At 55.5% G+C, this 25005-nt stretch overlaps 1 protein-coding gene across 2 annotated transcripts in view; it reads right to left on the bottom strand.

Annotated features, from left to right (window-relative positions):
• GRK5 (G protein-coupled receptor kinase 5) overlaps nt 1-25005 on the bottom strand; it is a 191109-nt gene that overhangs the window by 85698 nt on the left and 80406 nt on the right. The window contains exon 2 of one of the 2 annotated variants that reach the window (XM_054581596.1): nt 15235-15330. In XM_054581596.1, the coding sequence (XP_054437571.1) occupies nt 15235-15330 (96 nt within the window). Of the gene's footprint in view, nt 1-15234; nt 15331-25005 lie in introns of those variants that run through there. The other variant, XM_054581597.1, reaches the window with a different exon arrangement.

The following is a 25005-nucleotide window of genomic DNA, read 5'->3' as shown; positions in this document are numbered from 1 at the left end:
GAGGCCTTACAACCGAGGGTTCCTCTCAGCAGGAGGCAGAAGCAGCGGCTTGTCCAGCCCCTGTCCACTCCCTGCCCCCTCGGATCCTTGGAGTCAACAGCCAATGGCCCTGAGCAAGTCCCTCAACTATGTCATCCATAAAGTGGGGGTGAGGATGAGCTCCCCAGCACAGGAGGAAGGTGGGTGTCTGTTCCCACCTGAGGGGAGAAAGCTGACGCTTGGAGAGGGTATGTGGGAGCTCCCAGTACTTTCTGCTCGATGCTTCCACAAGCCTAAAACTGCTCAAAAAAGAAAGTCCGTTCCCTGAGAACAAAACAATACAGAAACTGCAGCTTGGAGAGGCAGAGTGCGCAGCTCAGTAAGGCAGAGAACGGCACGTGGGAGCCCACAGAAATGGGGACACCTCGCTCTTGGCCCGAACACTCTCAGGGGCCCCCCATGGCCTCCCCTGCTGATTCTGTCTCCAGGTCAGAGCACTTGCCTGACCTCTGTGGTGGTAGGAGGGACACAGGACAACCAGCAGCCAGCCTTCAGGACACTTAGGCTGGTGACAGACATGCACACACATGAGAGAGCAGGGGGTCACGGGTGCCAGGCTCAGGAGGATGATCTGTGTTCCGTTGACAAGAGGGAATCCCTGCAGACTCTTCTGGAAAGCCGGAGGTCAACAGACAGCATAAGCCTGGTCTCCCCTCAGATAAGTAGGTGCCGGCTGTACCTCAGCCCTCAGGACTGAACAGTCAACCGAAATGAAACGGTTCCCAGAAATGGTAACTGCCCCCCGGATGCTGCGGTGGGGAGGGTGACACAGCAGACGGCCGATCAGTCCAAGCTCCGCAGGCCTGCCTTCCCTTGGTTCCTGGGAGAAAGACCCCCTAGTTGAACCACAGGGAGGTCCGGCCAGCTCCATCCTGAGAGGATCCTATTGTCGGCAGAGAACAAGACAGACCTGCTCATTCTAGTGAGCTTTGTGGTGAACTGGTTCCCCTGGCGCCTCAGTCAGGGCCTGGGCATCAGGCGAGCAGCGAGGACCCCCATCCTTGTGGGTCTTCCCAGCAGGACCCAAGAGCCAGCCAGCCCTCTCTGGTGGCATGCGGAAGGTCAGCCAGGTGGCCCGTCAGCTGGCTGAGGCGCCTCAGCCTGGCCACTCCAGCCTGCATGTCCCGGAGAGCCCTCAGGTCTATCAGGAGCTGCCGGGCTCCACAGACGGGCCCGAGGGTTGACTGCGGCATTGCACAAGCAGGAAGCCAGTGCCGGCAGGACCGTGTTCACCCGCCGTAAACCCAGCCCCGTGGGGCTTCTTCCTTCCCGTCCAGGAAATGATAAATCTGATCCAGGAGGTCACGGCCAGGAAATAACTGAAATAAATGCCCCAACCCTGCGGACTGTGGAGGTGCGGGGATGTGGCTGCCAGGCCGGGCGTGGCTACACCCGGCCGTGAGCTGCTGTGGGGGCGCAGGCCTGCTCTGGGGGACCCCTCCGTGGCCCCCCGACAGCCAGGCCCTCTCTTGCCCACTCCTCCCTCCCCTCCCCTGGTGACTCCCTCGCTGGCTTTGCGGACACCTTATCAGCACTTAGAGAGGCCTAGGCACTGGGGAGGCGCTGGCATACAAAGGTGGTGACAACATCATACACCTCCTAGGAAAACAGTGAGACACTTGAAGCCAAGCTCTGTTTCCTGTCGTGGGGGCGGGGGGGGGCGGTGGTTGGGGTGTGGAGGTTATTTAGCACAGGGGCTGTTGACCCTGGAGGTAGGAAGGACATGGCTGGGTGGAGTGGAAGACAGAGGGTAAGGGCTGAGCAGCCTTTTTACTGAGCTCCCCTGGGTGCCCAGCACTGGGCAGGGACTTCCAAACACATGGCCACTTAGCAACCCTGAAAGGTGCGTGGCGTGGTCTCCATTATGTGAACGTGGACCAGCACCTGGACAGGACCTGAGTCTGGCTCTGCCTCTTCGTGGTGTGTGACCTCAGGCAAAGAGCTTCACTGCCACAAACCCCAATTTCCTTATTTGCCAGTGAGCCTAGGAATAGCACCCCCCTCTTAGGGTTACGTGGTGGGGGTGGCGTAAGGAGGCCACGCACAGTGCTGGGGACAGTGTCTGGCCCATAATAAAACCCTGACCAGTGACATCTATCAGGATCACTACCATTCTCGTTCTGTCCCTGCAGCTCAGAGAAGTTAAGCAAACTGCTCCAAGTCACACAGCTCCTAAATGAAGAGCAAGAATTGGACACTGCGACTTGAAAGGCCATGCTGTCAACCACCGTGCTGGGAGAGGCTTATTCAAGGGCATGGCCAGCCTGAAAGTTTGCAGCGATGGGGGTCACGGGGACAGGGCCACTCCGGGTGGCTTTACGTGGAGAGCCAGAGGCCACGCTGAGCAGGGCCGAGGATGGGCCAGGTAAGAGGCCCTGCGTCCGGGCTGTGTGGTTTGGACCCTGTCCCACAGGCAGTGGAGAGGGGCCATTTATGCCTGCGAGGGGCCCAAGCATGGGCGTCTTCAGAGAAGTCAATATGCTCCTGAGGGCTAAGAACAGCGAACAAGGAGGTCCGACTGGATGGACAGAAAGAAAAAAGAAACCACCTGGAAACAGGACCATGAAGAGGCTACTGCGCTCGTCCGAGCAAGGTGGCAGGTGTCGAGGCAATGGGGTAGAGAAGCGGGGACAGATCCAGCCAACAGGACAGAAACCTGGGGTTTTGTCAGTGAGGCTGGGAAGGCCACCAATGGAAACAGGAATCCAGGAGGCGTGCAGGCTGGGGGCAGGGAGGTGGTTCACACATTGTCAGGCAAGCCCAGTTCAAAACTATTCTTTTCACATTAAGGCCACATGGGCAGAGAGGGTGGCAAAAGTCCAAGGGAATGAATGAGTCCCATGGCTGGCCGGCCAGAGGAGGAGGCCAGGGGACTACAAGGGGTGGAGAACCCCCTCTGCAGCCCACACCCACATCCTGAGCCCCCGTCAGCTGGCGTCTGCAGGCCCCACAGGGAATGTGACCAAGACGATCTCTGCACTGGGCCTGCGCGCGGCACAGGCAAAGAAGTGGCCAGTGTGACATTCGTGCCCATCTGCCGCCTTCCAAAAGGCCCTGCAGGGGGAGGAGGGAGTGAGAACAGACAGCAGGGGAGCGAGAAGCCACCCCCAAAGAGAGGCGGGGGGAGACAGGTGGGCAGCGGGAGCAGCTGCTGCCTCCAAGCCCTCACAGGTGATAGGAGAGGCACCCCGTGACCCAGTGTCACAGAGAGAAACCTGCTCCCAGCCTGCCGCTGCAGGCGATGGACGCTCAGCGGCTCCTGCCTCCTGCCCTGCAGGGTGCTGTCAGCAGAAGCAGGCATGCCATTTACAGCACACTCCAGGCCCCAGGCTGGGCCCCTGGGAACCGTGGTCTCACTCCTCCCCGGCATCACAGGTGAAGACCGAGTGTCTGGGGCAGTGCAGGAATCCCGCACGGTCCTGGGGGCCCGGCCCCCCGGGCCCACAGCCTCTCTTTGCTCCCCGCTCTCACCTGAGGATGGCTGCAGGGGCTGCCAGAGATGAACAGTCACTGGCTCCCTACTACCTACAGACAGACACCTGGCCTTTCAACTGGAGGCATGGACGGCGTCTCTGGCCTGACTCAGCCTCTCTTGGACTTCTCCCTCCTGACTTCTCCTCAAGCAGCTCACCAAAGCAGTGCACATTCACCTCCCAAATATGCCCCATGTTGTCCCCACTCCATGGAGAGAGCATGGCCCACAAAGCAGAAACCCACAGCCTGCATAGCTTGACTGAGGCTCAGGTTTCTGCTTCTTCCAGGGCTTTGTAACTGAGCAATTTACTCCTCTCTCTGAATCTCTGCAACTGCGCCCATAAAACAAGGGTGAGGAAAATGCGCCTGGACCATAGGGTTTCCTAATGATTCACTGAGCGTGTCTGCAAGGCAAGTAGCCTGATGGCTGGCCACACTTAGTACCCAGGAAATGCTGGTTGTATGATGCAGATGATGCTGAACCTGCTGACCCCCAAAGCCTCCCCTTTCTCCCACTGGTTGACTGGAAGCTTCCTGTCCCACAGAGATGTTTCTGTCCCCCTCCCCACCAACTTCTGCACACTTGGTACTGGGGACAGAAATTTGACAGCTGCCCACTTTCATGTGGCTATTTCCCAGCATCGTGTGTGTGCTTTCTGCCCTGTCTTCCCATCTAAGGTCAGGTCCATAAGAGACAGAGCAGGCCTCACCCCTCCCCTTGGGACCCTCTGCAGGCCTTGCCCAGAGTGAGAGCTGAACAGGGATTCGTGAGTGGGACTGCCTGTCACCCAGGGGTCCCAGAGGCCCCTCCCACTGGAGGAGGAGTGGATGGGCGGCTGAGGCGGCCTTTAAGCAAGGGAAGGGGTGGACCATCCAGACCCTCTACATCTGGGGAGAGTAAACAGCGATTTGAGGAATGAGCGTTATATTCAGGTTACATAAAGGCAATAAATGTGGCCCAGCCTGTGCTGCCAAGAGCCACTTGTGAAAGCAGCTCCCCACCACCTGGCAGCTCCCCGGATCCCTGGCACAGAGCGAGGGCTTAACAGATGAATGAACGAATGAATGAACAGATAAACTTAGAACCAGCAGGACCTGGCAACCGCCACTGGGCGGGAACCAGGAAACAAAGCTCTGACCCAAACAGGAATGCTGATGACAGTGATGGTGAGGAGTCACAGTGGCAATGCAGAGGAAGACGACGGTGAAGCAGCTGCTGCCTATGAGCCCTCACCATGTGCCGGGCCCTGTGCGGAGCCTTCCCCGCGCATGCCTTCATTTACCCGCTGCGATGTGCCCGTTCCCATTCTGTAGATAGGGAGACTGAGCGCCAGAGACATAGGCCGCTTGTCCGGAGTCCTAGTCAGTAAGGAATGGAGCCTGGCTCAAACCCGGGACCCGCTGACACCTGGGCTCATGCTCTTCACTGTCTCCATCCCAACTTGACTGAGCTGGGTGAGCTTCTCACGCGTTCTGTCCCAGCTGACCGGCCGGAAGCAGAGGCACATGTCTGGGCTGGGCACTCCTGGGTTGATGACACCCGGGCCTGATGACAGAGGAACGTGAAGGGAGGGCTGAGTCGGGGGAGGCGGGAGGGGCGGAGATGGAGCAGTAAGCAAGGGCAGGTAAGGCAGGCCTGGTCGGCTTTGGTAGGACCTGTGCCTCCAACCTGACTGTAACGGAAAGCGACTGAAGCAGGTGGTGGTGTGATCAGGTGGCTCTTTAAGAAAGGACCTCTGGCTTGATTGGAAAGGGGCGAGCCTGAGGGATGGGGGAGCAGCACCAGAGTTCAGGCAGGAAAGGACGGTGGCCAGCATGGGGGGAACAGGGGACGGGGAGAGAGGGGCCGGCCCAGGAGACACCGTGGAGGCAGAGTTGCCAGGACTGGGAGATAGGCTGGCCACGTGCGCTGGGCAGGGGCCGGGGTGGCAGGGCAGAGGGAAAGGGAGGCTCAGGTCTCTGGGTAGCTGGAGGGAGGGGGTGATGGCCACTAAGATCAGGCACAGGGCAGCTTCAGAAAAAAGGGTCACGGTGCACCAGCAAAACAGGAAAATGACTTCAGCCATTTGTTCAACCCAAGGGTCGCATCGAAATGGATGCGACAATTTACAAAGTGTGTTATAAGTCGCTTTGTACCAGTAAGTCCTTTGGCCACTTGATCATCCACTAAGGTGGGGATTATTGGGTCCCCATTTTTAAAGATGAGCAAATCAAGGTTAAGCGACTTTCCCAGGCCTCTGCCTCCCAGTCCCAAGGGAATTCCACAGCCACGTATTTCAATTTAAAGTGACATCTGACTTCCCGGCAGGGAAACAGATGACGGGAGGTGCAATTCTCTCTCTATACGCAGAACAAACTATGAAAGAGCCAGAAACCACAATGGTAACAGCAGTTGTCTAACTGGCAATTTTTTATTTTCCTCTTTCAAGATCACACCTTGGAAATTTTATCGATGGATGTATATTATGTTTGTAGAGAGAAAAAGAGCTAAAAGATCATTAAAAAATAATTTTTAAAGATGATGCAAGGAGGGCACAAGTGTGAAGCAGAAAAAACAAACAAACAAAAAGCAGCACTCGCAACGTGTTTCTTGATTTTGCGTTTTCCTGTCTCACGCTGGCTGGGAAGGGCCACGGTTAGGAGTCAACAGGAGCTCTTTAGGGGATAAATTTTTTGTTGTTGTTCTTTGGTTGGGGTTGTGTTGTTTTTTTTTTTAATTTGAAAAGTTTACATTGGCCCCAAATCTCCTTCCACCCACATTTTTCCTTCTCCCCCCTCATGGGTGCTAGCTCCGGGGTACTCGGAACAAGGAGCGTTTAACACGCCGAGACAGACGCCGGAGCAGATGCTGCCAGGGTGCTGCTGAACAGACAGAGCCCGGGAACTAAATTCCGTAAATAGAGTCTGGGCAGAGACCATTAAAAGTGTTGTCCCAGCGTCTCTTTATGGGACAGAGCTCTGTCCTGCTCAGGCTGCTGAGGGTCGGCTGGCCTCTTGGGCTGGTTTGAAGTCCCCGTTGCTGCCTAAACCAGCTTGTTTTTGCCCTTTTTTCAGCAATGGGCCTTAAAACGGACAGAAAAGCCCTTCTCAGGCCTGCGACTGAGGCGGGTTGGGGTTGGCAGGCGGGGCCCAGTGTCTCACCAAACCTCACCCGCTCCGTCCACCAGCAGCATGTTCCAGGGTAATGGTGTCTGCAGATGCAGAGCTGGAGATGGAACATTCCAGAGGAAGCAAAGGAGGCAGAGGCCATGGCATCCGCTGCTCAGGTTTAGCTGAGTACGTCTGGCCTTCAAAAGGACACTGTGGGCTTTCTCACCCTCTGAGCCAAACATGGAAATGTCACAGTGAAGTACGAAGACATTCACCTGATTATTAATTGTAATGCCAGGAGCTGGAGGAAAAAAACACACCAACTAGTACAATATAGACATGGGATAGCTATGAAGCCTTTGAAAATCGGGCTCACGCCAGTCTCTTGGGCAAGGGCTTACATTCCAGGTGGCTTCAAGAATGGCCCACAGAGAGTAAATATGCCGTAGACACAGGTAAGCTGGGGGCCTGGCTAATGCTGGGTGGAGGGCAGCAAGCTAGTTCCCCGCTGGCCACACGTGTGGCCACTCACCTGGAGGATGGCCACCAGGGAGAAGGGACATCTTGTGTGTTAGTCACAGATCCAGCCTCAAGCCTGACACTCCATAAATGTGTCAAACGGAAAACCATAAATCACATTCATGGAGAATTTTAATGACACCGGAAAAAATTTTTGAAATTATATTAAGGAAAAAAAAGTAAGAAACAAAACGGCAGGTAGAGGCATGGGAGAAAGCTAGAAGGAATAAGAGGCGTTACAGGTGGCTAGAACCGAGTGGTAAAATTATGGGTGGCCTTTCCTTAAAATTTTCTGTATGTTTGTAGCAAAACAGTTTACCAATTACTATGACTTGAACAACAACAACAACAACAACAACAAGAGAGTATGAAAAAGCTCCAGACCACGTGGTTTGGAAAACAGCTCACCCCCGCCCCCAAGGCGTCCCTGTGGCCTGTGGGGAAGCCGTCAGCCTGGGCCTGCAGGGGTTAAACCCCAAGCCAGGGTCAGGAGGGTGAGAAGAGCCCCGCCCTCAGAGCTGGTGGGGATCAGGGTCCCCTGTCTCCTGGAATTTGACCTCCACAGACCATGGCAGAAGGTGAGTGGGTATCTGGGGCTGAACTGTATCCCCCCATAAAAGAATATATTGGAGCCCTAACCCGTAGTACTCTTGAATGTGACCTTATTTGGAAGGTGGGTCTTTACAGAGGTGATCAAGTTAACATGAGGTCATTCGGGTAGGCTGTAGCCCAAAATGACTGTGTCCTTGTCAAAGGGGAAATCTGGACAAAGGCACACACAGACACACAGGGAGAACGCCACAGGAAAACGAAGGCAGGGACGGGGTGGTGCTTCTGTAAGTGCAGGAATGCCAACGATTCCAGCAAACCGCCAGAAAGGAGCTAGGAGAGAGGCTGGGAGCAGACTGCCCCTGGTTCCTCAGAAGGGACCGACCCTTCCAAGGTCTTGGCTTCGATTTCCAGCCTCCAGAGCTGCCAGGTAGCACATTTCTGGTGTTTAGGCCCCCAGAGTGTGGCACTTAGTTAGAACAAACTGAGATAGTGGGAGGAAGCCTGCCTGGAGCCAGCTCATGGGGAGACCTCAGCAAGTCACTTGGCTCTCTGAGACTCAGTTTACTTCTCTGGAAAATGGGGAACCTGGCCTAGAGCAGTGGGTTTCAAACTTGGTTTTATCCCTGGAATAGAGTCTTACACAGATGCCCAAACATAAAAGGTAAAAAGAAACCCTGATGAGGTAGAAGCTTTCTCTGGATCACACCCCGCACTCCCTCCCTACAGAGCAGCCTTTGAAAATCCCAATTCCAGGTCACCTGTAAAATCCCTGTCAGTGCGCCATTCTGCGCATCTTCAAAAGTGAAGCCCTCTGACTGGGATCGCTGAGCATCTCCCAGGCACACATGCCTGTGCCAGGCACCGAGGCCCCGCCCCTCGACTTCAGGTGGCCACTGATCTTGATGGATGGGGGAGACCAATGTCCAAAAAACAGTGGGCAGACAATCCAGGCTGCCCTCTCCCTCCTGAGAGCTACAGCTACAAACAGGTCACCTGATGTTCTAAATCCGCCACATCTAAATTTATCTTGCCCTTCAAGGACGAGCAGATGCTGTGCCTTATTGGGGCATGGCAAGTGACAGAACGACAGACGTGACGCGCCCTTATCACCCCAAGGACAAGAATGACGTTTCCCTGACGATGAAATCAAGAGCTCCCGCGCTGCCCCAGCAGACCTGAAGGGGCCCAGGTCATTCCGGCCCCTGGGTGGGGCAGGACCGGTCCCAGGAGCCTGGAATCCTTTCCAGACCTGGGTGTGCCCGACACAGTAGCCCTTGAGCAGGAGTGAGCAGACAGGGAAGGCATGGGAGGCAGACCCGCCCCTGCCGCATCTCCGGGGGACTGCCCGAGCGACCCATTCCACTCAGTGGGCACCGATGCTGTGGCGGCAGAGACCACCATGGGCTGAATTAAGGGGCCACTGCCGATCAGACAGCTGAGCTGAGCAGCCCCTGGGAGGCTGGAGGCCCCAGGGATGGGGTCCAGGGTCAGACTGAGCTGACCCAGGCCTGGGCTTCCCTCCAAACCCTTGCAGGACAGAGGCCCTGAGATCCCAGCTGCGGGAGGCTGTGGGGGGGTCCCTGCCGGCCAGCATCCCAGGACACAAGCAGGGACCGCTCAGCCATAGTCCTGCCGAGGCTGCAAAGACGGTGAAGCTCTGAGCATCCTCTCAGAGTCCACAGACTCATCAGGGGATACAGAGTCAACGAAGAATGAAGGAAATGAGGTCAGTGTCCCCACTGCCCCACCGCGGAATCAGACAGCAGATCCAGTTTTTATTCATTCAACTTTTAATTGCACAGGGAAGATGCCAAGTGCATTCCCCTTTTAAAAACCACCTTGCAGCTAAAGCAAACCCCCATGCTTTCCCCATTAGGACACTGGGGTGCAACCTTCCAAAACAACCACATGTCCGTGTAAAGAAACCCGCCAAGCCAGGGGTCTAGACAGCGTACGACACCACCAGCTTCCCCGGGGAATGCTGTGGGGCCAAGGAGAGGAAGGTGGATGGAGAGCTACAGGAACCGATCTGAGTGGGCCTCCAGGAAGGAGAGGCCCTTCCTGCTGGAGGCAGGGACTGAAGAAAGGGCAGGACTCAGGCGACCCTAAGGTAAGGGTTCCTGGGGTGCTGGACCCACGTGATGTCAGCAGAGAAACAAGGAGCTCCATCCATCCCTTGTAGCCAATTCGGCTGCTTTGGGAAACTCCAAAGCCTTCCCAAAGGGTCTTCAGCCTCTGCCCTCCAGCCACCAGAACCACGGTGGTGATGACGAGAACGAAGGCGAGGACAGTGACGGTGGTGACGACAATGGCGACGACCGCGATGGCAGATGCAAGGCACTCTGCTGGCCCTCCCGCCAGCTCTGCCATCTTGGCACTAGTGTCTCCATTTTACAGACAGAGAAACTGCCGCCCAGAGAAATTAAACAACTTGCTCCGTGTCACTCGGCTGGAAGCAGCAGAGCCACCAGCTGACCTTAGCGCCAACGATCGAGGTCCTTCCACAAGGCTGCGCTGCTTCTGTGGCCGATGGTACAGTTCTTGTGTCTGCAACAATGCCTGGCACACAATAGGAGCTTGGCAAATATTTGTGGGCTGCTTTCTTGTTTAAAGAACACTTGCCAAGCTGAGGAAATGGATGATCAAGTCCTAGGCTGGTTCAAGGCAGTCTTCAAATTGCTGGTGTTTTTCTTTAATACTAAGATTCTACACTTTCTTTGAGGAACCCCCACAGCTTAGAGCTGCTGCTCCTGGAAAGAGTTAAGGCTTTGGGAAGAGGCTCTGCCACCAGGCAAGTGAAATTTCCCCCGTCCTGTCCCGTCCCATCCCATCCCCTCGTCCACGAGGGCACAAGGCACCACAGCAGCTACTTTCTGTGAACAGCCTCCTCGTAAACGTCAGTCTCGCTGGGGGTGTGGAGGGGCCTTGATTTATTATATAGCTTTTGGACAGTTCCTACAGAAATATTGCCAAACAGTGGAATAATCAACTCTTTCACTCAAGTCCCTTCATACTTTTTTTTTTAATGAAAGAATAAAGTACGCAATGAGACTGAGCTAAATAAATAAAAATGCCACACTTTTCCCCAACGGAACTTTCTGCGTCACTGAGAAATATTTGCAGACCTCAACAATCTTCTATCTTCACAATGACGTTCTAGCCTTCGAAGTTTTGGGCATTCTGAGAAGTCCTTTGATTTGGGTCCTCTAATTTCTTATGTGAACAATTAGCTTATTAACTAATAATGTCTTTAGTTGATGTTCCATCCAGCAGACATTAAAAGAACCCCTTCCTCCTCGTGTGGTCCGCTCTCCAGTTCCGGGAGCTGAGGACTCCGTGGAAACCTACTGTCACTGTGAGAACTGGTCCAACTGCAGCCTTAAGGGAAACTGGCCTGGGCCGGAGCCACGGGCCCCTTCCCCATTTAGTGGAGGAGAGACTGGGGCCCCAGCCTTGTAATTGTGCTAAGTTTCCTTATCCATCTGGTAAGGATGGGGAGGAGGGGCATTCAAGTAGGTGCTTTCTAAGGTAACTTCTAGGTCTGTACTTTTATGACTTCAGGTTTAAACCCCTGGCTAAGATTAAATTTGGGTATGGCAAGCACACGTCACAAATTACTTTTTTTAAGAGCCCCAATTTCCAATACTTCACCTCACTCATTCCTTCATCTACCCGATATTTAATGAGCTCCTATTATGTGCCAGGCACTGGTGTAGTGGTGAATCAGACAAGACACAGTCACTATTGCCAGGGGACATCCAGCGGGGGAGCCAGAAAATGCACACGTCCACAACTACACAAAAGATGACTTCAGACGGAGCTACAGGCAGAGAACATTAGTAAACAGCACCGTGTGGAAGACAGCAACTAGAGGGAGAGTCTGGCCCCTTTGTAGAAGCTGGTTGGGAAGGCCTTTCTGCGTGGAGGTGATAACTGACCTGAGACCTAAAAGCCCCTGGAGAATTTGTGGGAAAGAGCATTCCAGGCGGCGGGAACAGTAGTTGCGAAGTCTCCAGGCTGGAGACAAGCTTGGGTATTTGAAGAACAAGAAAGCAACGAGAGCAGCTGATGACTGGGGAGGAGAGAGTGACCCAAGACACAGGCAACAGCCAGGGGAGGAAGGGCATTAGGGGGTCCCTGGACTTGGATGGCGAAAAATGTCATTGCCTTCCACCAGCCTCTAACTGAAAACGAGTGCCCGCTGCAGCCCCCGATGCCAGCAGCCCACAGTGGTGTCAGCAGTGCCAGGGGCTCGTCAGCAACGGAAACCACAGATCCGTTCATATCACCGTCGGGTCAGACGCCTGAAAATATCCTGCTCGCCACAAATTCAAAACTGCAGTGGCTATTCGACCAGCTGCGGGCTTCACCATGTCAAGCATGAACAAAGAAGCACATACACTTCATGTGTTTTATTTTATACATGTAAAAGCATTATTCTGGAAAGGGGTCTCCAGGCTTTACCCAATGGCCAAAATGCCCAGAAGCCACGGGAAGGGGTTTGGGTTTTATTCCAGGCAGGATGAGGAACTGTTGCAGTGGTTTCAGCAGAGGATGCAGTTGTCATTTTTCAGTCACCCTGACTGCTGGGAGGGGCTGTCCTGTGGCTGTGCAGGGCCGTGCTGAGGGCAAGAGAAGGCGTGGCTCTGACAGACCCCAGCTCTGGGCTATCCAGAGGGGACAGTGTCCCCGGGTCTTCACGGGCTCTGCCCTTCCCTCTGATCAAGGGGACCTTCCCTTCACACCACATCACCCCACACTGTCGTCTGGGCCCAAGGGGCCCTGTCACCTTGGCCGGCGGCCTGTCCGGGGCATCCTCCCAAAGAGCTTCAGAAAGTGAGCTCATGAGTCCACAAGAAAAATAAATGCGGCATCTGCCACTGTTTGGTTTGTGTCTTGGTCTAGAGAGGCAGCGAGGTTTTATGTGAGAAAGCCTTCCAGCGGGACCCCAGCAGGGGCTGCGCAAACACTGGGGCGACGGACTGTAAACAGGCGGGGAGGCCGGAGCGCCGGGGCCCGCGGCCACGGCTTAGCCCCTGGGTTTATGGCGGCCTTCCTGTTTGTCCCAGCCTCTCCTCACACCGCGCTCGCACACAGCCTTTTCAGTGTCTCTAGAACAGAAGAATTCATGTTCACACGCCAGCACGCACGTGTCTCGCACCCTCCCGGGGGAGCGGGCCCTGCCAGGAGGCCCACTCACGGACGGAGGAGGGCCCGTGGGGATGGGGCCTGTGGGATGGGGTGTGCGGACAGAGAAAAGCTGAGGTGAACCCTCTGTTCCCGGGTCCCCCAAACCGGAAGTGTCGGAGGCAGGGCCAGGCCACTTGGAAGGTGAGGGGCATTTGTGGGGCTCTTGGGACAATGCTCAGAAGCCTCGTGGGGAGCAGAACTGGAGTAGAGAGTGCTGACAGTTCGGGGGCTGGGAGCCCTGAGCCTCAACAGGGCTCAAAACCCCCAGGTACAGAATCTACATGTCAGAGCGGAAAGAAGCGAAAGGAAGGGGATCCTCGTTCGAATGCGCAAGGGCAGAAAGGGAGGCCTCCTTGCTGTAACGGAAGTGGGATAGCTCTATAGTGGCCGGCGGTGCCTCTTGGCACAGCTCCCCATGTTGGAGGGTCCTTTCCTCCTAGTCAAGCTCTCTCCTTCAAATTAATGCCTTGGCCCAGGCTTCCAGCTCAGCAGTTGAGGGGGAGCCATTCCCTGAGGCCTGGGGAGGAAAGACGAGGCTCAGCCTCTGGGAAAGGCTTTCTGACAGCCGGTGAACTTGTTGTGGTCCTGGACCGGGAGGGTGAAAGGAGAGCTGGTTCCCCCGGAGTGTGAGGCGGCCATGGCACCTGAGGTCCATCCCTGCACCTGAGGTCCATCCCCACCCCTGTGCTCTCTAAGCCTAAGTGAGCGTGAAGGACCCAGAGGGCCCCCCAGACCTCCCCTGGCTGAGGGCTGCTCACAGGCTTCCGCAGCGAGACTCTCCCCTTCTCTCCCAGCCCCAGGACAAGGGCCTACCCTCTCCCCCACCCGCCCGAGTGCCTCCAGCATCAGGAGCGACCCGGGCACCCAGACCCCAGCAGAGGGGTGGCCCCGCGCTGGGGTGGGGGCTGTCAGGCATTCCAGAAAGAGGCCGTGAGCGGAGGGGACTGGGTCCCCAGTTCCCAAGGGGCTCCCGCAAAGCCCTTGTCACACATGGCCTCATTTGACTGCATCCGTGATCACTGTGTTCACCGAGGGCGCTGAGGCTTAGCAAGACTGATAGCTCGTCAGGTGACTGGCAAAAAGGCTGCAGTTTGAACCCAAGAATGTCTGGACCCAGAGACCCTGATCCCTTGGTCGACTGCACTCAAAGCCCCACAAAAGCCACAGGATTCCAGCCTGAGATTTTAAGGTGGAAGGTTCGTCTTGAGGACATTTCCCCGCCCTTTAGCACCCTAGCTTCATCACCTGCTCACAGCTGCCTTTGTGGGGGAAAGGGAGCGGCTTTTAATTTCTAAACACCAGTTAAGCAAGCTCCTCCTCCATGCTGGCATGTGGGATGCACAGAGGAAAGAGCTGTCATCTGCTGTCCCAGTGCCAATGGAGAACCTGGAAGGTGGGCCCCGGGGCCAGGACTGATCAGGACTTGAATGCCAGTTAGGTCCCACCTGAGCTGGGAAGCTGCCGGAGGCCGGGCCACAGGGAGAAGCCAGCCATCAATAGAATAGCCACCTGGCCGAGGGTGGCTTCGCATCCCCGGGCAGTTGGGGGAGGCTCACCCAAAACCTTGGGCGTAAATCCCAACAGCAGCTGGGCCCGCAGAGTTCTGGGTAACAGGGCCATCCCATGCCCAATCGGCCTTCAGCTGGCGGGGTAGAGGGGCACCCGAGGGCACGCAAGGGAGGGGGGCCAGGGCCCCCACCAGTACGGAGGGGCCCTGTCCCACCCACCCCTCAGGAGCCCTTGCCAGTCACCCAGCCTCCTCACTGCAGTTGTGTCCTCAGTGGGGCGGGGATGGACCTCACTAGGTGTGTTTGGCTATGCCGGCCCCATGAGAGACAAGCCCCCTCTGCTGTTGGATGTACTTGGCCACGTGGGTGCTGGATCAAGAGGACTGGGCTGTGCCACGGAGCAGGTGGCCTCTCAGTGAGCACTGACATCCCCCGCAAGAGGAAAGGGGAGCCCAGACACTCACCCCACCCTTGCTCCCAAAGCCTGGGGCTGCTTCCCAAGGGCAGGGCCCATGGGCCCCAAAGGAAAGGTGGAAAGCTACAAGTGGGGGCTCAGGGCTGGGCCTGGCCTCTCTCTGCCACCCTCCCACAACTGTGTGACTTTGGGCTCAGTTTCCCCATCTGTAGGGTGGAGTACAATAACAGTACCTACCTCAAAGGGTAACAAAGATAATTCTACCCATACACACCACATAATAAATGTTGATTGTATTGTTATGTCTATTAGCAAGGATGTCAGCCTGGAGCCCTACCTGGACTCACGGTGTCAATTGATTTGTGTGTGATTCACGGTTTGGGGGTTCACAGGCTCCTTGCTCCTCTTCCAGGCCCTCCCCGAGCTCCCTCGAGGCAGGATGCTTACCTATGGTCCTCCGGAGGTCTTCACACTGGCTAATGTGGGGGAACTTCAGGATTTCCTTCCACTTCTTGCTTTTCCCTTTGCGTTTTCCTCCGCCTCCTGCAGAGATGGGAAAAGATGTCAGGTGATGTTGGTCTTGTCCAAGGCTCCAGAGCCTGTGTTCTATCTCAGTTACCTGTCCCCCAGCACCCCGACTAGGAGACAGCTGGGGGGAGTGGGTGGCTCAAGGTCCAGTCAGTGACACGCCCCAAGCACCGGGCACACACACTCCCTCCCCCACCGGTCTCAGTCCTGCATGTCCCCCCTGCGTGCTCAGACCTAAGCCGATTGGTTCTTCCGTCAGACACCCTGCTCTTCTCCTCAGCGTCGCCCGCTGCCATCCACCCTACTGGGTGCCAGCACCCGGCCCCAGACCCGACCATAACCTTCCCTTTAGGCTCAGGGAGTCCTTGTAGAATGGATCCGTGGCAAGGGGACTGCGGTCCCCTCACGGACTCATTTTGTCTTCTTGTTTCTCATGGAGAGCCACCTTCCCCAGCTAGAGGCCAGATGTTGGGGACAAGACCTTCAATTTCCACTTGTCTTGGGGACTCCCTTCTTCTCCATCCTCACAAACCCCAGGGTCTCAGAGGACATGTTTCTCAAGGCTGGCAGGACCCCCGAAGGGCCCCATCACACCTCATGTCCCCTGCAGTGTGTACACGTGATGAACATGCACACCTTAGGGACCCACATAATGGACATGCACATAGAGAGCACACACATAATGACCACACACTCAATGAATAGGCATGTAATGAACACACAATGAAGACACACACATAATGAATGCATGTGAAATGAACACATGCACAATGGCTAGGCACATGTAATGAACAATGAACCCACTTTATAAAGATGCACGTGTAATGAATACATGTATAATGAAAACACAGTAAATAGGCACATGTAATGAAAATGCACACATAATGTGAATAAGCAATGAACACGTGGAACTGAGTAAGCCGTGCACACACAGGGTGTTCCCGTCGTCCCCAGCACTCCCCATCCAGGCGACGGTGAACGGGGTCAGGGCACCCAGGCAGGCAGTCAGCGAGGCGACGTTGACTCTGGCCTACGTGTCCCTGCATCCACCAGCCTTTGGGCCCTGGACCTGGGCACCTCTGTGTCTTGTGGCTAGCCCTTCAAGGACTGAGATGCCATCGCCTGCCCCCACCCTCTGAGTGGCCCTTAGATATCATCTGTCGGTGACTCACCAAAGGTCAAATAGCCCTTTAGGCCCTTCAGTGTCTCAGGATATTAAGGGCCTTTATCTTCCTTCATGTGATCAACGCCCCAAGCACCCCTGGAGTGCGGGGCCCGGTTAAAGAGGCATGTGATCCTCAGGCAGGACCTTGGTACCCAGGGCCCACTCCTTGCTCTGGGCGGGCGAACAGTCTCTGACCCTCCCAGAAGGGACCTGGGCAGGGCAAGGACCCCTTTCTCCAGACAGCAAGCCCAGGGACCCCAGTGGAGCTTGGCTCTGGGCTCCCCGCCCCCCTGCCCAATGTGCCTTCCAAAGTTGGCACGGAGCTGCTCTCAATGACTGGGGTGCCCCACTCATCCAAGCTGCCCGGGAAGCTGCGGCCATGTCTCCAATCCACAAGCGGGTCAGCTTCTGAGGATGGGACCAGGACCTCCCTCCCAGAAGCAGGGGAGTAGGAAAGGGAGCTAATGGGGGAAGGACAGGACACCGGTCCCTTTCTCTGCAATCTGCTCTTCTGATCTTCGACCTGGACAACCAGCCCCAACTCCCTTGTCTCAAGTCTCTGTAGAGGGCAAAGGCCTCAGACTCTCAAAGGGAGAAGGAAGGTGTGCTGCGCATGTGCTGTGGCCACGAACCTTAAACATTATCTTGTTCAAGCCTCATTAAAATGACTCTTTGGGAAAGAACGACTGGGGCAATATCACAGATGAAGAAACAGATGCCTGAGGTTGCGTAACTCACCAGCTGATAGCCTGTCTGAGGCCAAACCCACGCTTTGCTCAGCCAGGGCACACACATGCACACACGTGCACATGCACGCACACACTGCAAAGCCCTTCCTCGGCCCTGCCCTGGGCCAAATCGCTCACCTGCACCCTCCTGGAGTCCTCACTCTAACTCTGCGAAACAAAACTATTACTGCTCCCATATGACAGGTAAGGAAATGGAGGGAGAAAGAAGCAAGTGATCTACAGCCTCACAACTCACTCATGGCAAAGCCAAGACCCCAGCCTGAGTGGACTCCAGACCCCGCTTCTGGGTGCACTGAAAGCAGGGGGCGTTCTCTGGGATTGAAGAGAAAGAGGACCTGAAACTGGATCTCCAGAGCTGGGGCCGGAGCCTGCGGGCTCTGAGAAAAGACACGCCCCAGACCCGAGGCTGCAGACTGGCTCTGTTTGACCCACACAGGGGTTGTTTGCTTGCCTGTTCACTGAACCAACAGTCAACATCTAAACATTAGGAGGTTTCACATACGAATCCATTTTGGACTTCACTTCCATAACCAAGCATCCCACGTGGCAAGAACTGGCGGGAGGCAGGTAGCAGCTGCCCTTGTGCTGCCATGTGGCCTCTGGAGCCCCCCCCCCCGAGGAGCAGAGGTCAGGATGTGCACCCCCAAGAAGGCAGCAAAGCCAGTACTGCCATCTCAGCCACCCACAGGCTACGAGGCCTCAATGGGCCACTGGAAACATCTAGTCTGTGTCCCCTCCCACTCCCCAAGTCCCACACTTGCCACTCCCAGACCTGGCTAGGAGGAAGCACCTTTTGTGTGTGTGGATAAAATATACACAACTTGAAACTGATCCTTAACCATTTTTAGGTAAACTGGACTCTGTACCAATCAAGCAGCTCCTCATTCCTTCCACCCCTAGCCCCTGGCAACCACCATTCTACTTTCTGCCTCTATGAGTTTGACTCCTCTCTAAGTACCTCATGTGAGTAAAATCATACAATGTGTGTCCTTCTGGTACTGTGTCAAGTCCTCAAGATTCATGCATGCTGTAAGCGTGTGCCAGACGTCATTCCTTTTGGAAAGCTGAATATCAAGGTGTATGCAGGGCCTGTGTTTTGTTTATCCCTTCATGCACGATGGGCTCTTGGCTGTTCCCACCTTTTGGCTGTTGGGAATAGTGTTGCCATGGACACGAGCCCTGCTCTCAACTCTTTGGGATGCACACCTACAAGTGGAATCGCTGGTGTGGGGGCGGGTGGGGGGAAGGAAACTTGCCTCTGCCCTTCGAGGTTTGTTTGTTCTTCTTTAAGTCCAATAACTAAATCTACATGAGACAGATTAAAAGGAGAAAATAACCAAATTTAATTAAGTATGTACATACAGGAACCCCACACACGTGAGAGAGTCAGAGACCCCACGTGCACGGGAGGCGCAGAGATGGGCGGGTGAGATGGGGGGTGTACAACCTCCTGAGCTCAGGGTGCGATCAAGCCCCTGGGGCGTCAGAGGGGAGGAGGGTCGCGGCAGGGTGGTGAGAAGGGCGGGTGTAGCGCAATTAGGGGTTTACCCCGCCCTATGGATAGGGCATGAAAGGTTATTTCTGGTAATAACGCTTATTATGGGCAAAGCCCCTAATTTAAATTCTTTAAGGGAAAGGTAGAAATATCTTGTGAGCCCATTCTCAACTGATTTTAGCTCAAAATAATCACATACCCCAGAGGCACATTTTGGGGTGTCCCATTCTGAACCCCTACATGGGATCATCTGGTCATTCTGTATTTACCTTTTTGAGGAACCGATGAACTACTCTTAACAATAGACTCCCAGGCTGTACCCCCATTACACTGCACCCCAGCTTTCTGGGATCCTCGGAACCCAGGAGTGTGACATGTGAAAAGGCTCCCCACTTAACTCTCAGGTAGCCAGTCTACAGAAACCAGGAGTCTGTTCTATACACACACACGTGTGTGCACATTTTTTATAAGTTAATTTATCCATTAACTTAAGAAAATTAACATAAATACATTAATTCACTCAACCCATATGTGTTGAGCACCTACTAAATGCTGAGCATTATGCAGGTGACAGGGACACCGTGACGAGCAAGATGGATGGGGCAACGCCTACTTGGAACTTTCCCCTTGTGGGGCAACCAGTCTAGCAAGAAAGACAGACATTGAAGGCTTTATTTTGGTGGTTCTCAACCACTCGCAGAAGGGTGTCCCCCGACAGGCCGCAGGGGCCCTGCATGGCCTCTGGTTTCTCTCAAGAGTCCCATGGCCGGAACCCAGTTCCTCCGTAACTGGGACGGGCTGGGGCGAGGTTCCATGGCCTCACAACAAACCAGCCTGCCTCGGAGAGGTCGCCGCTTCCAGACACATACTTGGCTCTCAAGCATGCTGGTGGGTTATTCAGTTGCACATTTCATGACTGAAGTGTTGATACTGTTTGTTATTTCAGTTGGACCTGATTGTTCCTCAGTATCCTGAGGCGTCCAGGCCCACCACGCGTCTGTAGAAATTCCTTTCCCGCCCTGACCCTGTGGCCCCACCTGGCCCAGGCCCACCTGCCTGCTTGGGGGGCAATCAGGCCTACAGGTGGATACAGCCATGACCTCCCACCCACTCAGGGCCCAGCCAGGCCCCAGCAGCCAGATGGCCAGGTCCCAGACCTGCCCATCGCCCACAGGTCAGCCCATTGCCCTTGGCCAGTTTCGAAGCCCTTGACCCTCAACATCTTCCCAGGCTTCATTTCCCTCCCTGCGGTTGCACTCAGGGCCTGTGCATGTGCTGCTCCTCCATCAGGGACCTTGGCAGGGGGCCTCCCCAAGCTCCCACGTTCAGACCAGAAGTCCCTGGATGGAGCCAGGCGTAAACAGAGGCGGCACAAATGGGACCACAGAAACAGCCACCCTCCCTTCCAGAACAGTCTAAGGCACGGCCTTAGTTAAAGGCCCAAGGACACAGGGTGAAGAGTGGCGCAGGCGATAGCAGCCCCAGGATTCCAAGGAGAGCCCCCTTCTCCTGTCATCTCATGGAATGGCCTGTGTGTCACAAGGGGTCAGGAGGCTTGGAAAGGTCAGCCTTATGCTAACATGAGGGTCAAATTTGTTAGAAATCCAAGTGATTTTCCTAGGCGGGTCTTTAGAATACACATGTGGAACCCTAGCAGGTGTGGGTCAGTGGACTGAGCGTCGGCCTGAGAACCAAAGGGTCACCAGTTCGACTCCCAGTCAGGGCACATGCCTGAGTTGCGGGCCAGGACCCCAGTAGGGGGCGCATGAGAAGCAACCACACATTGATGTTTCTCTCCCTCTCCTTCTCCCTGCTTTCCCTTCTCTAAAAATAAATAAAATTTAAAAAGAATATGCATGTGGAGAGGAGGGGGGGACCACAGAGCCGCTCTGAGCACACTGTGATGGAGGCCTGGGGGGCTCTCAAGTCCCCCAGTGACTGTACGTGGGAAGAGTGCTCTGTGTTTCCAGCCATGAGACGCCGATGACTCACCCGCTCTCCGCAGGTCAGATGCAAGGCAGTGTCACAATTCTGCCTGTGACGTCTGTGCAGCTAAAGAATCTGTTCAATCCCGTTCTGCCCAGGTGAGCTTTCAAGACTCAGTTTCGACAGCGCTGCCAGCAGGGTTGGTTTTCCAGAAAATAACACCGTGGGGAGGCCGTGGGTGTTCTCAGGGGCCATGGGCACAGCACGGAGGCCAGTTTTCCCAATGAGGGAGGGTCCTCCTCCGTCTGCTGCCTCCATCCCTGCCATTTCTGTCACAGCCACTTGGGCTCTGCTACCTTTCCCACCACCAGAGTGGCACCCCCGGCTGAAGCTGATGAGGGAGGTATGTGGCATCTCACTGGTTCAAAGTCTCTTTTCATTCGGCTTCCAACAAGGCAAGATCCCAATTATAGGGCCTGACTGGGGGCTGCGTCACTGGGTGATTCAAGCCTTTTCAAAAGGGGCATGATTCCAGCCAAGTGTACTCGAGGTGACCTCAGCCTGCAGGAGACTTTGCCCAACCCAATGCACTTGGCAACCGCTGTGAAAGGGAGTCAGGCCACTTGGGGAGCAGGAGAAAGCACCACCCCTCTGTCCTCAGTTTTCTCATCGGGGATCCAGACGGGTTGTGCCGGGACAGGGCAACAGAACCCTTTTTTCAAAGAGTTTTTCTTGGGGATCCTGGCAGGTAGGACAGACGCTAAGGAGCCGACTGGGTGGGTGGATCGGGGAGCAGGGGGCATGGAACTTGCAAGCGCAGGGCCAGGGGCCTCATCCTGTGTTTGTGGGTCTCGCTTTCTGGAAATGCCCAGCACTTGCAGGTTCTCTGTCTCCGGGCACCCTCCTCTGTGAGGTTCCCTGGATGCCCCCCTGAACCAAGGCGACTCCTGCTCAGTTCTCCCCATCCGCCACCCCCCCGTTCCTCAGTGGCTGCACCGTCCCAAAGTGCTCGAGCTGGGAGGTCAGGAACTGCTGGTGTTGGGGGGAGAGACGCCCTCATAACTACCCAGTGACTGAATGTTTAGAAGAAAATGTAACATGAGGGGCCGCCAAAGGCACTTCTGGCCCAGGTCTCCTGAGATGGAGGCCTTCATGCTGGGCCGCCCAAGTCCACGATTCCTCCAGGCAGGAAGCACCAGGGAGCCCTGGCGTCTTTGCGTGTGTCCATCACCCTCCTGGCTGGACAGAGGATGACAGGGGTGGGCAAGAGAGGGAAGGGGACAGCTTGGAGGACAGAGAGCCTCTCCTTAGCCCAAAGTGCTTCCTACAGCCTGACACCACTACCACCAAGTTCACCACGCAGAGGGCACTGGGCCTTCTTTCCACTTCAGGGACCTAGGGATGGGCCCAGGACACCGGGTTCAGCCCCAGGCTCCGCCGGAAGGCTGATGTCTGGTGCTGGCACAGCCAGGCCAGGGTGCCGCCTGCCCAGTCTCAGCAAAGCCGGGGGAAGAGGAGGAGGCGGGGTGGGCCTGCAGCCTTTCTAAGTCCTGTTAGCCGACCTGGCAGCTGAACTCAGCTGCTAGCCAGGGGCTTCTGTTGTTCAAGGGGACCCCACCAGGAGGGTGGGCAAAAACTATGGTGGGCACAGGGACACAGGCATTAACACACTCCAGGCCTTGTGGCTGGCTCCACCCTGGAGACTGGACTTGGGGAGGCAAAGACACGCAGTTATCCTGACCCTAGAACACTTCATGGTGCTGTAGCTGTCAGCTTCAAGAACCTGAAAGCTCCAGAACATTCTTCAAAGGAAGTGCAGCGTTGTAGTGGTGTGAGGCAGGGGAGGTGGCACAGGACATGTGGGGCCTGTGGCCTGTGGGCAGGTCCCAGCACCTCTGGGCCCCACCTCATGGTCAAACCACAGTCGGATTTCCAGAGCAGCAAAACCTCAGCCACACCAGAAGGATCCCACACCTCAATTAGGAAAACCCAAACCAACACCAGGCCTGGTAGTTGGTCACCATGGGGATGGGAAGACACGGCCCCTCCCGGACGCACTGAGGCTGAGAGAAAGTAGGTTTCTGGTGTGGCTTGCAGGGGTGGGGAGGAGGTTGGGGGACAGTCCTCCCAGGAAACCCTTGCTGCCGAGGGCAGCGGTACGACGGGGCCACCTCGACCAAAGGCTGCTGCCCCTGAGGGACGGCTGCCTGGGGTTCTAATGCGCACGGCCTGGAGGCCCCTGCGCCGCAATGTGAGTGGGCCTCGCCGCACTCCTCCGAGCCCTGCCCGCTCCAGCTGTGTGGTCCTGCTTAATCACGCAGTGCTCTTTCCCCGCAAAGGTGCTGCTCCCCAACTTGTATCGCCGCGTTAAGAATTAGAGCCAAGCGGGCAAGGACCTAGCAGAGAGTGAAAGGCTCACAAAATGGAGCCCCGATCGTGACCGCCCCCACTCACCACCATCCCTGACACCATCCCCCGCTACTGCCATCAGCATCACCAGCGCCCCGGTCGCCATGCGTCACAGTCCCTACCGCTGTCAACGCCATCGCTCCCCCCACCGTCACCAGCATCGCCACCGTCACCAGCGTTGCTGCCATCAGAACCGCCGCCATCACCACCGCCACTGGCACCGCAGCTTTGTGGATGAGAGAACGGAGGACACACAGCTGGCAAGGGACAGGCAGCGGGTCTCAAGCCCAGTTCTTCTGACTCCAGGTTCAGCCCTACTCTCCCCTAACACGCGCACACGCATTACTCCCCCATCAGCATGATGGCAGACGTCTTGCAGGAGCCTGCGTGACCTGTACCCGTTACACCTCTGACCTCACCTGCTACCACTCCTTCCTTGGCTCACTCCACTGCAGCCTCCACGAGTCCCCTCGACACCCTAGTCCCCTTCCCTGCCTCCGTACTCCGCCCCCAGCCCAGGACCTTTGCTCCAGCTCAGGAGTTGGCCGCTTTTTCTGTGAAGGGTCACAAGAAGTCCCCAGGTCACAGACAATATGTAAACAAATGAAGGCGGCTGTATTCTAATAAAGCTTTCTTACAAAATCAGGCAGCAGGCTGTTGGCCCCAGGGATCTGCCCCGAGTGGGGCAGGTCACAGCTTGCGGATGCTGTTTACTGCTCGCTGCCCGCCCCTGCCCCTGCCGCTCCCATTCGAGTGCAGGCTTCACCAGGGCAGGACTCTTTGGTTTCTTCCCTGCTGTCCCTCAAGCTCCCCGAACAGTGCTTGGCTCCTAGTAAGTGCTCAATACATCATTAATGAATAGATGGATAAACAGATGGAGAGGAAACACCAGAAGGGAAAGTGATTTTCAAATAAAATTTAAAACAAAAAAACCCACGTCACACCCCATAGCCTTTTCTGAGCCTCTGTGGCTCTTCCTGAAAATGGGAACAGAGTCGCTGTCCCTGGGAAGCACACAGCACCCCCAGTGCTTCCCCTCGGATGTCTCCTGCCACCTCGCCACAGCTGTTATCCGGACCCTGGACCAAGGGCTGCCTCCTCCTAGGGCAGCGTGGAAAGAACTCTCACCAGACGGGCAGGGCTGGATTTCTAACTCTCCTGTCTGTGCGCTGAGTGACCACCAGCCACCTCCCCAAACTCTCTGAGCCATAGTGACCTAGCTTTGTAACTAACGGTCAGACATAGAGTTCACCTAAAGCCCTAGCGTCACGCCACACGTGGGGCGGGAGCTATGCTTACATGCTTGTAAGCCCTCTCACCCCTGCCTGGCTCCCCAAGCCACCGCACCCCCAGCCCCCACTCACCTCTATTCCCCTGTGTCTCTTCGGGAGTTTAGAGAACATTTCCTTCATGAGAAAGCAGACCCCTGTTCTCCTCTTGCAAACACTAATGACCTTCTTAAAATGTCCTTTCCAAGGAAAATCATTTTTCAAATGTATTTTTGGGCTTATTACGCTTTGCCCACACCGGTTTTCACAGTTGAGAAAGTCTGGCCACAAAAATTAACTTTTCACTGCAAAAGTAATCCCCTTCCCTCAGCAAAGCCCAAATTTGGCCACTTTTGTCTCTGCTATGTTTTCTCTGGGTTAAAAAAGAAGAGAAAGTGGGGAGGGGTGAGAGGGAGGCGAGCCGACCCCTGAGAAAAGCCACTGGCAGTTGTAGCTTGGCCCCGGAGCACCACTGTGGCTATTTTGTTGGAGAAATAAACAGGACTATTTGCTCATGAAAAAATGCCCCAATTTTTCATAGGATATTCATAAAAATATTTGCATTTTCCTGTGAGTAATAATTACTTCTGCTGTCCCCTGAATTTTTGCATCACCTACTTAAAAGGAGCTGAACAGACTCTTGAAATCCTTCCCAGTCCAATCCACCCAGTGACCTGG

Source organism: Pteronotus mesoamericanus, unplaced genomic scaffold (assembly GCF_021234165.1).
Source record: "Pteronotus mesoamericanus isolate MK-2021 breed Mesoamerican mustached bat unplaced genomic scaffold, CSHL_Meso_final contig_657, whole genome shotgun sequence".
Classification (NCBI taxonomy): Eukaryota; Metazoa; Chordata; class Mammalia; order Chiroptera; family Mormoopidae; genus Pteronotus; species Pteronotus mesoamericanus.
This window is presented reverse-complemented; position numbering and strand designations above follow the sequence as displayed.